The 15,293-nt window shown below is 38.0% G+C and overlaps 1 protein-coding gene across 4 annotated transcripts; it reads left to right on the top strand.

The window, feature by feature from the left end:
- The first annotated feature begins 502 nt into the window (after window positions 1–502).
- LOC141647692 (interactor of constitutive active ROPs 2, chloroplastic-like) lies at window positions 503–6,124 on the top strand. 4 transcript variants are annotated; one of them, XM_074455983.1, is made up of 5 exons: window positions 503–527; window positions 2,239–2,357; window positions 3,586–3,796; window positions 4,090–5,508; window positions 5,724–6,124. In XM_074455983.1, the coding sequence occupies exons 2-5, from the start codon at window positions 2,338–2,340 to the stop codon at window positions 5,937–5,939; spliced, it is 1,866 nt and encodes a 621-aa protein (XP_074312084.1). In that variant the 5' UTR covers window positions 503–527; window positions 2,239–2,337; the 3' UTR covers window positions 5,940–6,124. The 4 variants fall into 4 exon arrangements, with proteins under 4 accessions (XP_074312084.1, XP_074312083.1, XP_074312086.1 ...); XM_074455982.1 differs by having other exon boundaries at window positions 509–659; XM_074455985.1 differs by lacking the exon at window positions 503–527 and adding an exon at window positions 741–1,026.
- Window positions 6,125–15,293: the final 9,169 nt, after the last annotated feature.

Raw genomic sequence — 15,293 nt, 5'->3', positions numbered from 1 at the left:
AGTGAGTGAGTGAGTGAGTGAAGTGAGAAACAGTGGCAGCTTATTCCACGCCATGAATCATGTTGGGGTTTTTGGTACAAATGATATAAAATGCAAAGACACACAATATTTTTGTTATGGGATTAACCCACAACCCAACCTTGTATTATTATTCTTCAACCTTAACAATAATACAATCAATCCTCCAACACTTAGCTACTAGCTAAGATTTCCAACTATGCTTAACTCGGGATATTAAGCACACTCTCTTACTTTTCCAACATAACTAGTGATGACCTTTATATACAAGGTCCAAGTCCTAACTCCAATATAGCCACATTAAGAGCCTTAATGTCTTACTAATCTAACTCCTACCATTTACACTTAGTAACATATAATATTACTTAAGAATAACATGAGTAACCTACCTACAAACTAGTAACCATTAAAGACTCTAAATGCTATATTCAAAACCTTGACTTTAACTTATGCCTTGGATTAATGTTGGGATTACTTTCCCAACAAATCACCCCGCCATTACATTTACAGTACTTATTTTTATCTCTTAATCAAACTACCTACTGTATTGTATGTGTGTATCCTTTTCTCTAAATCATATCGGCATCAAAGCTTGTTATTCTTCTACTGTTTGTTTTCTCCGTATTCTTCATTTCTTCCCGGTACGCTATTCCATTCCATTATACACCACCTTTTTTCTGCTATGCATTTTCATTTCTTCATTTATTTTTGGTTTGTTAAGAGTATAAAACCGATCTTGGCACTCCAACCATCATCTTAAATTCTTAAGCTTTTGGTTGAGATGATTTCTTGACATGGTATGAGAGCCAATGTGAGTATGTGACCAAAGGGTCTCGGGTCCAGGTTTATTCCGTTTTATATTTCTAGTTTGTTTAGCCACTCTCAAGGTTGATATTCTTATCTTTTGTTGAAATGAGTCGAACCTCAATCTGAGGTTGGAATAAGAGAGCTCTTACCACTTAAACTAACTCTTGTTCTCCGGGGTTGATATTCTAATGACTGAAAAATGTGAGCGGGATTTTTTTTTCTTGGGTAGTTCTTACTTGTTCGCCTGTATTTAATGTTAGTTAAATGGATGGTCACTTGTTTGGTAGATCTTATTAAACAGTGTCTGGCTGCCTTCAGGAATCAATTATTGTGTCTTGTAAATTGCATTTGTACTTCTGTTTAATTTATTCTTCTTCTTCATTTACCTGCATTCTCTTCATGAATCTGCGTTTTGGGTATTTGCTGTTTAATTTCTGTTAAAACATTTATCTACATTCGTTATGTTGTATTATTTGTTTTAATTTGTTCGAGTTTTTAAGATGATTAATTTGTTAAAATTTACTTGTTTCATGGTATATAACTCCTGTACCGGTCAATTCTTTACATTTTCCTTATTCTATTTAGTCAATTCTTTACGTTTCTGCTAGGTATATTATGAGCTATTTTCCCGGCATGTTGCTTTTCACCTTTTGCATTTCTTAAAACCATATACTCTATTATTCTTTTCTTGATTTTTATACCAAAAGCAAAGGTAAATAATTAATCATGATTTTATATAAAAATGACCAAGTGGAAGATTTTATTCTTCTTAATCGATCTGTGCTGCTGATTCAACAGTAGTACAAAAATAGATAAAGAAAGATTGGAAAATATTGACATAGTTTAGAAGATAATATATCTAGTTTGTTAAAAGTGGGGAGTTAAAATAAGTATAAGGGTGGCAGTGTGCCACTCAAAGTTTAATTTGTTAGGAAGTGAATGAATATCGGGGCAGGTTGTTTATTGCTTGTTATCTTTGCTTCCGAGGTACTTGCGACTTTAATAAAGACGTATGTATGAAAGAACAACTGAGATATGATGTATTTGCTTTTAACCCCCTTTTTTATTGCTTTGTATTTTTTGGATGAAGAAACAATTCCTCCATTGACGTGAAAAGGTGGAAAAGCTAGTGTTATGTTTATTAGAAAGATGGTTTGTTTGTGGGGATGTTTGTTTGCCGTTTTTCTTCTGGTTTTGCGTTATCGTTTTCTTTCTTCTCTTCTGAGATAGCTACTGTATTTTGCTTTATTTAAAATGTTTCTAATGTGGGATGGTTTGGTGCAAGTGGGGTTTGTTTCTGTGGAGTTTCCTTGAAGGGATTATATTGTTGGTTTTGGATTTCGGCTGTTGGAAATACTCATGTTATTAATCGTCGAAAACTTTGCTCATTTCTCAAGTTGCGTTGTATTACAGCTGAAGCTTCTATCAACTGTGGTCGTCAGGATTAGGGAGATCTCTGAAAGGGAATTGTGAATAGGTCTTTCTTGCTGTTACTTTAAGAGACAGTGAAATATGCAGACGCCGAAAGCTAGGTAATACATGTTAAAAAGTTTTACATTACTCCTACTCTTCTGAATAAATTTCGTACGACTTGTTGTTGCGTCCCTCTCATAGTTGATAGTTAGGCAGGTGAAGTAAGTTAAATATGTGGGTGTATTTTCTTCATTCTGCATATATATTGCCTTAGTACCACTCTTTAAGTGGTCACAAGATGTCTGGTTTGATTTAGGATTGAAATCTGCGAGTACTTTCCATTATGTGGTCACATAATTAAAATTGAAGGCACTGTGTGCTGAAGGGGACCTCCAATGGTTCCGTTTCAATTTGTAAGCCCATTGCTCACTGTTAAGAGTAAGTCAAAAGGAACAAGCAATAACGAACATTGTGCTATACGGGCTATATTGTTACTTGATTCATTGATCACCTAAGAAACCTATAACATAGCGGCTAAAGGTTACTCAATTGGTGGATGGGGAATTTCGTACTCATGGTATTAAATTGTGGCATCATTGGAGAAATATGGGCATTTTACAAAGAAAGGAATAACGTAATCGGAAGCGGGATACAAACAATGGGTTGGTACATCGTGTCACATATGTATTGGCTATCTATCAGCCTAGGATTGGCAGTATCAGTCATATGGTACAAACATGGGCATTTTTTTTCAAATGTCTTGGTTTGAAAAGATTAGTGTTGCTAAGCTATAAAACTTTTGCGTCTGTTAGTATGTTACATTGTGTCATGACTTGCTTATCAAATATCAATTGATATTTAACATAATACTCATAACATCTGCATCAATAATCTGTGAAACATTTGCGATTGGAATGAAAATGAAATCCTTTTTTAAGGTTAGACTTTAATACTGAAAGTTGCTTACTGCTACTTTCTTCAAGTACCTAGAACACTTCAATTTTAAGTTATTATGATACATCAAGTGGTATTTAATACACGTGCTAATTGTGTCGAATATGATTTTTAGAGGTGGCCCATATAGACACTAGTTTCGTACTCTTTCGAGGTGTGGGCTGAAAGCCATTGACTTTCACTTTTTTCGCTTGTCCGAAAGGATGAGGTATGTTGATTCTATTTTAGTGGGTCAACCTTGTTTTGCTTCCGTATCAGGAAACGAAATAAATAAATTTCATGGACTATTCACTTGTATTGATTTTATATGAAGTGAAGACCCACTGTCGTAAGACTGAAATGTTTTATTCAGTATCGATCATTCATGCTGATTTTTATCTTTATGGACAATAGGAATGGCTCAGCGGAAGTGTCTCAGAGGTTGTCAGCTTCTACACAAACATTTCAGAAGTCATCTCCGTCGACAAATCGAACTAATGGACAGATCAAGGTTGCAGTATCTGGTTCTGACTCAGCGGCTTTTCCAAATTCGTCAAGCAGAACACCTAGAAACAGGAGTCCTAAAGTCCTGGAACGTGGATCTCCACGGAGCCCTATGACTGAGGTGTTTTTTTTCTCTCTAAAAAAAATTATGTTAAAATAGCAACAGGTTGAAATAGCTGGATATCCGATTATCATTTGAAGTCTGATTCTCTCAAGTTAAGATTAACAAAGTGTAAAACATATACTTGCTTCATTTTCTTCCGTTTGTCGTGGTTTAAATTACATTAGAACTCCCATCAATTTCAGAGGAAATTCTTCCTATAACTGTGATGTTCAATTTTATTTTTTCCCGATTTTTTGTTTTATCATATTCTCTGCTGATTACTCATCATATTTCTGGCTATATTGATACAGAAAAAACGTCTTCCCAAGTTATCTGATCTTGAATCTCAGCTTGCTCAACTTGAAGTAGAGTTGAAGAAAACAAAGACCCAACTGAACTCATCTGAGGCACAGAAGCAGCGTGCGATGCAAGAACGAGAAGAAATGAAAAAGCAACTTGTGGTTATGTCCACGAGACTTGAAGAGTATCAACAACAGCTTGATGAGCTTTCTGTTTCTGATGACACCACAGTTAAAGAACTTCAAAAACTCTCCCAAGAACGTGATCGAGTTTGGCAATCAGAGCTCGAGGCCATCCAAGTGCAGCATTCCATGGATTCAGCGGCATTGGCCTCGGCTCTTAATGAGATCCAAAAGCTTAAAAAACAGCTTGAAATGGTGGCCGAGTCTGAAACTGCTCAAACTAGGCATGCTGAAAAAGCGCACGAGGAGATTGAAAATTTGAGGGGTGGGCTTTCTGAAACCGTCTTGCTAGTTGAGAATATGAGAAAGCAGCTTAGTGACTGTAAAGGGTCTGAAATTCGGGCGCTGCAAGTTGCTAGGGAATCCCAGATGCAATTAGAGGAAGCCATGACAATTGCAGTCTCTTTACGGTCTGAAGGGTTGAAGGCAAAGGAGACTTATAATGGTTTTGTCTTAGAGTTAGAGAAATCTAAAGAACAAGCTAGTTCACTGGAGGTTTTAGTGAAGGAACTTGAAGAGAAGCTGCAGAATAGGAGTAGGAAGAATTCATTGGATAAATTGGAAGAAATCATGCCAGAAGCGGATGGAGGTAGAAAGAAAGAACTGGAAGCATTAAAACTAGAAGTTGGGAAACTGAGATCTGCATTAGAAGCTTCAGAACTTAGATACCAGGAGGAATACATCCAAAGCACATTGCAAATCAGAAATGCGTTTGATCAAGTAGAACGCGTAAAATTAGAAACAAGTGCTAGGGAGGCTGATTTGGAGGCTGAACTGAAGAAAGCAAGAAGTGCGATAGAAGAGCTGAAATTGCAATTGATGATCAAAGACACCGTAATACAAAATTCTTCAGCACATAACATGGGTTTGAAATCCAAAATCGAGGAGAATGAAACCTGTACAAAAAAATCAGAAGCCGAGACTGATATTAAGACGTTGAAGGGAGATCTTCAGGATCTTAAGGCAGTTCTGATGGATAAAGAGACTCAAATTCAGAATACAATAAACGAGAATGAGATGCTAAAGGCAGAGATAGAGAAAAGAGTGTGCCCCACAACCAAAGTAAACGGAGAGGTTGCTGAGTCAGCAGAAGCAGCGAGAGCTGCTGAGAGGGAAGCTTTGTTGAAACTTCGGTATTTAACCGAGGAAGCTGATAAGAGTTGCCGGGAGGCAGTTCAGGTTGCAGAACAGCTAGATGCGACTCGGACAGCAAACATTGAACTTGAAGCTGAGTTGAGGAAATTGAAGGTTCGAGAATTTTTATTGTCCTAGTAACGTAAAATCACGTTATATTTGCAACCCTCACATATTTGTTTTTATGGTCTATGTATATATATTATATGTTTAAATGTAGGAAGTTACAATTTAAAACTAACATGAATACTTGATTGTGATTGGGGGATTACACCGCATGCTTAAGTCTGTAATCATAAGTCCATAACATCATCTCTTATTCTACTTAGGTTCAATCTGATCAATGGAGGAAAGCAGCTGAGGCGGCTGCTGTTATGCTGTCAACTGGGAGTAATGGCAAGTTTCTCGAAAGTTCAGTTCCCCGACATAGCACTACTTCAAAACTTGACATTCCACTTTCAGATGATGTTGATGATGACTCCCCCAAGAAGAAAAACGGTAACGTACTAAAGAAAATTGGGTTATGGAAGAAGGGTCAGAAGTAGGCGCGATAATTTTTTATTTACAGGTTAGAGGAGTTCTTGTTCTCTATCTAGATGTAGTAATCGATTTCATGTTATAATGCCTCTCTGTTGGGTTCTAAGGTTTAACAGAAGGTTTGTATATTTATGTGGACATATGGTTAGTTCATGTTATGAAATAAAGTAAGTTTAGTTATATGCCTAAAAAACACAGTTGAACAGTGCTCCTTGTTAAATGAAGGTATGTCTTGTTAGTTCATCTTCGACTTGGTTTCGTGAGTAGTGTTCCTTGTTCTGCTTCCTTCTCTCTCTGGATTCGAGGTCATATTGCATTTTGTTCACAACTAGGACAATAGGTAGGTTAGCATTCTGTAGACACCTCGTTTCTGCGCCTCCCGCCAAACACCCAGTGATGATTGGGCCGCATGTTTAGCATATGACGCGATTTTATGACGTTTCGTAAGTCGGTTAATAAAAGGTAACTCGTACACTTGGGTCTGCCCCATGGTTGTCATCTAGGTGTCATTACAGTCGTTTTGGCAGTAATTAGAGTTCATTTGGAGTCCGGGTCAAAAACCGTCTTCATTTCCTAAAACCGTCAATCCCGAGTCAAAAAGCAATGTGCTTGTCTGCCTAAGGTTAGGATGTCATAAAATGTTATGAGTATATCTCATTTTGAGTCCCATGTCACTTCTTTAGGCTAAACTTAAGTTTACATTACAAAATGTGCATTTCATTTAGCTAAAATGACAACCCGACATTTAGGCCCATTTTACGAGGTGATAACGACTTTTTTGGGTCTGACCTATTTCACAGAAAGTTCTAGATCTTTCTTTTAGCTTTCCAACGCCACCGAAAACACCTTAATCCGAGTCTTGTAGAGAAAGTTATGCCTAAAATACGACAGGCTGTCAAACGCGTTTTCTCGCGCAGAAGAATACTACCCGAGAAAGGACGCAGTAAGTGTTGCGCCTCTTCCAAGGGACGCAGCACCTGCTGCGCCTTTTCTCAAGGCTTTCTTTTTGTCCAAGTTTCCGTGTTTCAACCTAAGTCGGTTGTTTTCGGATCTTTCCTTCTGTATTCTACCCTTACCATAATTCCTTCGTGTGATTAGTATAAATAGAGGCATTTGCCTCACATATTTTTCACGCAAGTGTCCGCCCTTCTCTTCTCCCTTTGCATTCTAGACCTTGCTCTAAGCTTTCGACGCCTACGTGCTTGATCAGTCGACCACGTAAGCTCAGATCATTCTGAGTACCAGTCACGTTGGATGACCGACCAATTTGACCACTACACAATTAATTAATCAATTTGTTTTAAATCCTTTTTCAAGGGCACTTTTATATTTGCATAGATCGAGTCGAGTTACCACTAAAAACCGATTTAGTTAAATCTCGCGACGCTAACATGTAAGTTTGAGGGTGTAAAATCCCATCTTAATTCTGAATTTATTTTCTGTGTTATAATTAATGTAAGAATTTATGTCATAAGCATGCTCAAAACCGTTTTTTAATCACTTTTTAAAACCCTTTGACGAAAACAGCAGAGAAACGACGCGGGGAAGAATCGCATCAACTGATGCGCCTTCTGGAAAGGCCGCAGCATCTATTGCGCCTCTTCCAGAGGCTACCTTCAGTTGTTGCACTTCTTCTTCTTCCTCTTGTTCCTTTCGTCTTTTATTTTTCGTTCTTCGTTCTTTTCCTTATTTCACCTAATAATTTTCAAATTAGTTTTTATGAATCTTTTTCAACCTTTTTTCGGCTTAAATCGCCTATAATTAATATTTGGGGGTTTTCGTCATCTTATTCAAACCCGGATTTTAAAGACCCGATTTATCCATATCAAGTCTCTTGAATTCGTCTTTGTACATATTTCTCTTTATATTTCATATTTTGTTTTCTTTTGCTTTCAACCGTCTTTAATTCAAGTTTTGTATATAAATCAATTCCGACATCGTAGAATAACCATAACTTGTAATGTTTCGTTCGTGTTTTATCGCTTTATGACGGTTCCATCTGCATGTAATATGATTAAATCACTTCTACTCGAGTTATATACCAATAATCGACATTAAATATCTAACGAACATTAACAACCCGCGGGTCTGACTTTCACAGTCAGAATCTAACTCGAGAACAGTCGCATAAACTGATGCGCCTCTTCCAGAGGACGCAGTTTATGCTGCGCCTGTTCTGGGATGGCTTCTGCCTCTAAACTCTTCTCGTTTTGACGTAGGCTTCTAATTAGGTTTCTAATTAACTATTATTCTTATTATCACCATAATTCGACATATTTTCCATATAATTCATATTTTCCATATTTTCTATTTTTTTAATTTTTTATTTTTTATTTTTTCCTAATTTATTTTTTTTCCTATTAATTTCCTTATTTAAATCAATTTCCAATTTCCTTATTTTTTTCTATTTTCTAATTTTCCTTATTTCATTTATTATTTTCTTTTCTTTTCTTTCATTTCTAAAACTCTTTTGGGCATGTTTATGATGCAAATTCAAATATCCATTATAATTTATTTCTTATTCCTTTGTAATATTTCTTATTATCTTGTATGATTTATTTACTTGATTTCCACATGTAATTAATCTAACATCGACTCCGACCCCAATTGTTTGCTAAATCGTTTGTTCACCGACATAGTCTAATCTCAAATGCTAGGATTAATCTATTGTTTGTTGCATTGCATGCATTACATCGACGACATATCAAATATGAACGATTTCCCTAATCATTAGTAGAGGCCGCTATCGAGGCGGGCGGGATTAGGTGTTCGATTAAAGAGCTTCCTAATACGTACCCTCACCCCTTACTCCAGATCTCTGTGAACATCCGTGTTCATTGGCATCCACGAGAGTCATTCTAGACATAGAATGCTAAGGGTAATGAGTTCTTAGTGTCTATGTCATTACTTTGTGTCTTGACATGACACGAGGTATTCGAACGGTTCCAATTTCCTATAAAATTGGTGGCAACTCAACAAATGCACGCTTGTTTCAAGCGCTTCCGCGCACGCCGCGAGTGGCCCATGTCCACAGTTTGACGACTCCGCTGGGGAATATACACTTACGTGTTACCCAGGATGAAATTTGAACGAGGTTAGGGAATATTTTATACGAGACAGTTGTCGGTTTTCATTACTTGACCTTCTTAGGTCGTTTCATTCGGCCTTCCTAGGCTTAACCCAACCCATTCGACCAATCGTCCCGTCTGGACGGTCCAAATTCCTATCCGGGCCTAATGATGGATAGTTGACGTCAACCATACCACGATGCTTACTCATGTTTGTATCAAGGGATTTCACTACTCGAGGAAATGGACTAAGAACCGACCTTACTCATGTTTGGCACATACCTCTCCACAGACCAGGGTTTGATTGCTTGGTATGGCAACCCACCTTTTAAGCCAAAACCCTTTAACGCACTCAGCATACCGTTATAATGCATGTTTGTATATATGTGTTTTCCAAATCAATCATGTGTCTATTTTCCTCATTTATAAACTAAATAATGTCAATGTAAATAAAATTCATTTTCAAACCTTTTCAAATATCACATTAGTAAACCAGATAATGCCGAATTTTCTGATTTCCAAAATTCAATTTTTCAACAAAAAAAAAAAACCCTTTTCAAAAATCCATTTTGTAAATTAAATAATGTCCACATTTCTGTAAATGTAAAATCCATTACCTTTTCACTTTTTGTAAAATTCCATTTTCAAAGTTCAATCAATCATTAAATTTTTCATAAATAAAATCCTTTGTAATTTCACAGAAAAATCAATCAAAATCAAAAAAAGTCCAAAAAAAAAAACCAAAAAACGTTTTAAACCAAAATATTTTCAAACCATGTAAATGTAAATATATAAATTCAATTGGGCTAAGTTAGAGTCAAAATTCAAACCGACTATGTCCTAGTCGGAGCTCTGTCGAGTCATAAACCCGTCTTCCTTTACATTTTGGGTCTTTTCAAAATTCAAGTCAAGTCCTAAGGCGTCACGCCGTCATTTTGGACCCCTACCCTAATTCAGTTAGGATCTAAATATTTTCGACACCTCGTGTCACACGTGCCTGAGTCATACACAAAAGACTTAATTGGGCTCACATTTCGAATCCATTTTCTTTCAAAGCCGTGTTTTTAAAACCTTCCTAATGACACGTTACGAGGCTCAACACACGAGTCTCAATGGGCCTCACATTCGAGTCTAACGTCTTAAAATGCAGCCGTCTTCTTAACACCTATAAGCATACCACGGGTATCTACACTTATACTCGAGTATATAATTAACATGTGTCATCAATCCCATCAGTCAAGTCAACCATGTAAATGTCACTCCGTCAGAGTCAACACTCGAGTCTAAGGTCAGAGTCAAATACCGTGAGTCCAAACACGAGAAGTCACTCACGACATTTCGCGATTTCACAAGTCAAGAGTCTAGCTATCCCGTCTCGCCCTCATATATTTTCCTTCGTATATCCCTTGTTTGTCGCCTTAGTATGCGTGATCCCGTGCCAAATCAAGTTGTAACGCGCGTCATTTTCTTCTCGGTAGGAATTCTGCGATTTCCAATGAAAAAATGTTCAAGAACGTTTATCTGTCGTCGTCGAAGAACTAAGTGCTGCAGTCATTAAGCTTCAGGCCACCGTCGAAGACTTGAGCACTCATGTCATCAATATGGAAAACAAGATATGTAACATCCCCATATTCAGAGGAGCCTTAACTAGGCCTTCCTTAGCATATAAGGGAATTACCATCTCGGTTGCCCGAGGATAGTAATAATCAAATGTCGATAAGAGAACTATTTTGTTATATTACAAGTGAATTAAAACCAACAACGATATAAAAGATACAACTCAAAGACTACTCTCTAAAGCTATCGAATCTCGTGAAGACTCATCCCTGCCCGGACTCCAGCTATCAACAACATCAACACTGCTAAGACCGATTTGCTCACCATAAGGGATCACGGCAGACACATAACAAACAAAACAACCACACAAGGTCAGTACTGAGATAAGATACGACAAAATCAACTACAACTATCAACACAATACGACGCTATCAATCTCACACACAATCACAATAATCCAATCAACCTCTCACACGATCCCACCGGACCACCACCGCCGGTGGGGGACCGCATCCGTACCCACCAAATCCCCGCTCATCATACCGAGCGATAACCCTGTCCCATTAATGTGCACATCCCCTTCCGTGGCGGGTTCCACGAAGGGCGAAACTAGGGCGTGAAGCCACTCCCGCAAGTGACTCCACTCAGCCGAGGACGCACCTCGAGAACCAGAGACAACCAATCACAGACAGCTGCAATACAACAACAACCAACAAACTTTATACACCAACCGGTTACCGCACCTACTCTGCCACACAAACACAACAACAACACAACAACCACGACCCAACAACCGACACACTAGACCATCCACAGAAACTGAGTAGGCGAACCTACCTTTAAGCAACTGCAACCAATCCATGCCGACATACAACATATCCAGCAATCAAGCAAAGCCTATAACCACAACACAACATCTATTACTACCAAGCAAACCCTAACTGCAAAGATGAGGATACAGATGATGATTATGACATACCTACAAGGAGAAACCCGGCAAAAGACCGCTACCCGACTCAAGTGACGCTCTCCTAAGGCACAAGGACCTTCAAAAGGCTTTCATGGAGGTTTTATGGTGAAGGGAAGGGAAAGAGGCGACCAAAGGATAGGAGGAAAGTGGCGGAAATGATTTGCGGATTTAACAAAACGCGATTAAAAACCCTCGCTGAAAACTCGATACTCGATCGAGTACCCAACATACTCGATCGAGTGGCCCCCTACTCGATCGAGTAACCTAGCTACTCGATCGAGTAGCCTCTACTCTATCGAGTACCACTCTTAACATGTAATCCAAGATAGTTTTGGCACGCACTTCTAAGAACTATTCCCGCTCCCAAGGTCAGTCAACACTGGTCAAAGGGTCTCTAAAAGGGCGGGTATTACAGTCTTCCCCCCTAAAAAGAACTTCGTCCCCGAAGTTCAACTCACCTGTCTCAACGCACAAGACACGGGAAGACACGACATCACCATTCTTCCTACTCAAGTCATTACTCCCCGGAAATACCATCCCCCATGTCATCATCATCACCGTCTAACGCTCTATTCAAATCAACTCTTACAACTATCATGCAAACATTATCATCATCAACTGTCACTCTATATGTATACATCAACTCTTACAAACTATCATATATAAAACATCAACCTCGCAATACGAACCAGCACAAACAACGATCACCCATCATATGATAACAACTATCAACCCGAAACATATCTCATATCAACTTCATGCTGCACAACCAACACCACCGTGTTACTCACTAATTCATTCTATTACGACACCTTGCACCACAACTAGCTCTTTATGACCGTCAATAAAAACATACTATCACATTTGACACGTCAGTCGTATACCTGTCAAAAATACCAACTGGCTCTAACTAATATAGCTAGGGAAGTCGGGTCGATCTCCACAGGGAGATGGGAAGATGTCAGCTTTGTCTAAGTTCGTCTCGGTAACCAAAATGGGGGGTTTTAAATGATTGATTCTAAACTAATGAGAGTGAGGAAAAGAGTAAAGCAGAGAAAATAAGGAGGAAAAACAGGGGTAAATCAAATAAAAGAGAGAAATATGCTAGGAATCGGTCTACCGTGGCAGCTACACTATCGGATCAACTGAGTCGATTAAAATATTGATAAGAAGAGCGAGGTCGTCACCTTTCGGTCCTTAAACCTACGATTATACCCTTTCGGTCTCTAATCGCCCTAGGGTCTTCCTAACTTAGCTTTCGCCCTAATTAGGTGTCACCTATTGTAATTAAGCAAGCCTTCCCTTCCAATCTTTCGATCCAGGTCGGGGGTAACTAATTAATCGGTCTCCTGCATGCATTCAGTCAACCTAAACACAATTATATTGCTTAATACAATTCTTGTCGCAAGGCTAATCTAATCATGTCGATCCTAACATGTTTCTACCACGGTTTCCCTAATCCTAACATATTAAAGGAATTAGCTACGCCTCATCATCGAAGTGACAATAACAACATATAAATAATTAACACTAAACATTATAGCAAACTAATAAAAATCGAAATAGGTAGAGATGAAATAATAGGGAAGAACACAACACAATAACAATAATAATTATAATTAAAAGATTAAAGAAGAATGATAATACCAATCGTAATTCAATTCCGAGTAGCAAAGTATAGAGTAAAAATGTATATAAGAATCAAGAGTGTTCAACAGAAGGGGCAAGCAGAGAGGAGAGGAGTTACGTTGTTCACTCCTCTAGTCTTATACAAAAAATCCACTCTAAACCTAATCTATGGACTAATTACAAAAGCCCATACGAAATTAGGCGGAAAATAAACAATAGCAGGACAAACCACTCGATCGAGTGGAATTAAACCACTCGATCGAGCAACTGAGCACAAAACCTCTCGATCGAGTGGAATTAAACCACTCGATCGCGTACTTCTCGCAATGTCTTATCTTGTATAAACTTGGACTGCTCGATCGAGCAACTTGGAGCATATAAAGCATTCGATCGAGCAATAAATCACTCGATCGAGCTGTTTAAGCACGTTAAACCTTGAAATACTTCCCGAATCCAGCTCACGCGTCTTCCAAATGTTAGATTTCCAAGCTCCGGCTCCTCGTTCTTAATAAATGCATGCAAATGGGGCGAATTAAGGCTCGATTTAGCTTCTCTTTGGTTAATTCCTGCAAATTACATAAAACGAACCAAAGTAGAATATTCGGGGGTATTTGTAGCTAGATGCTACATAAAAAGTATAGAAATGCGTGTAAAAATGAGGTAAAAACCGTATATAAAGTACACGCATCAAATCTCCCCAAACCAAACCTTTGCTTGTCCCCAAGCAAATATGAATGCAACTAAGAAAGAACAGTGGAACGGGACCAACGTATCAGCTACAAATCACCCACCAAAACCAATTTAATGCAACAAAACGACAGAGTGGCAAATGAGAAATGCAAACGAGTTAAACGAATGTTCCAAACTTACTGAACCGTCGACCTTGCAAGATTCAAAAGATATCGGACTCTCACGGGTCGCTCGTCACTCAAAATTAGGCACAAGGTGAGTATATATGTGGAAGATAGACAGAAGTAAAGACACTCACCTAACTCGACCCATAAGAACATGCATGCAGTTAACATGAATAAAGTCTCTACAACCGTACATATGCATTCCAACCATACTAATGACCAAGACACATGCCGAGGACTTACATTTGGGTAAGTGAGGTAGTGGGTAAGAAGGGGCTAAAATGAATTTGGATATGTGGGGTTAATAGCCGGGCTAGCAACAACAAATCCAAATATAACTGCATCCCATCTTCATACTCAATACAACAAAATAGAATAGTGCAAATTCCATGCACTAAACTCACTAAACACCAATACTTGTCAACTCCCCATAAAGTATAGATGAAACATGGGAGTAAAATTATTCATATAATTTCTCGTTCTTTTTTCACATGACTTATTTTTTTTCTTTTCTTCTTTTCGTCTTTTTTTTTTCGTTTCCTTTCTTTTTTTTTTTTCTTTTTCGTTTCATTTTTTTTTCATCCAACAATTCTTTTTCTTTCATTCCCTTCAGTTCTTCCACCATCTTCTGAAATCAGATAAAATAACCATATTGCAATAAAGCATTCCAACAACTACTCGTCACTAGCTCGGCTAGGGTAGGAAGTATTATAGAAAGTAGCTGATAGGACAAAAAGGCAATTTGGCTATGTGGGGCTCATGGGTAGAATGAAATAAGGGGAACTGCCTCTCCTAACATGTGTCACCATCCACAGACCGAATGCATACAGGTATTAAGAAGACTAGACTCATGCTTATGCACATTGATGTTACATGCCTTAAAGAGAGTACTACTCACATCCTAAATGAAACCGGTCATGAATATCACCAGTTTATAAAGCTCTAACCTCAGAATGTAATGTAGCTTGCCGATATGATGAATTAAGTCTATTCGTTCAGATAAGAGAGAAACAAAAACTCGTAGATCATGCACATAATCACGCCAACTAAATGTCAAGAATATGCAAGGCTCAAGTAAGGGTTCAATGTAGTGTCAAAGTTCAAACGTTCCGACTCAAATTAAACGTGAATTTTTTTGAATTTTAAAATTTTTCTAAATTTTTGAATTTTTATGATTTTTTTTGAATTAATTAAGACAACAATGCATGCGAAAATAATTAAACGTGCAAGCGAAAATGCAAGAAAACATGCAGACAGACACAGATATGGATGCATACCTCCCCA

This window comes from Silene latifolia, chromosome 3 (genome assembly GCF_048544455.1).
Source record: "Silene latifolia isolate original U9 population chromosome 3, ASM4854445v1, whole genome shotgun sequence".
Classification (NCBI taxonomy): Eukaryota; Viridiplantae; Streptophyta; class Magnoliopsida; order Caryophyllales; family Caryophyllaceae; genus Silene; species Silene latifolia.
Note: the sequence above shows the minus strand (reverse complement) of the source record. Positions and strands in the feature narration are given on the sequence as shown.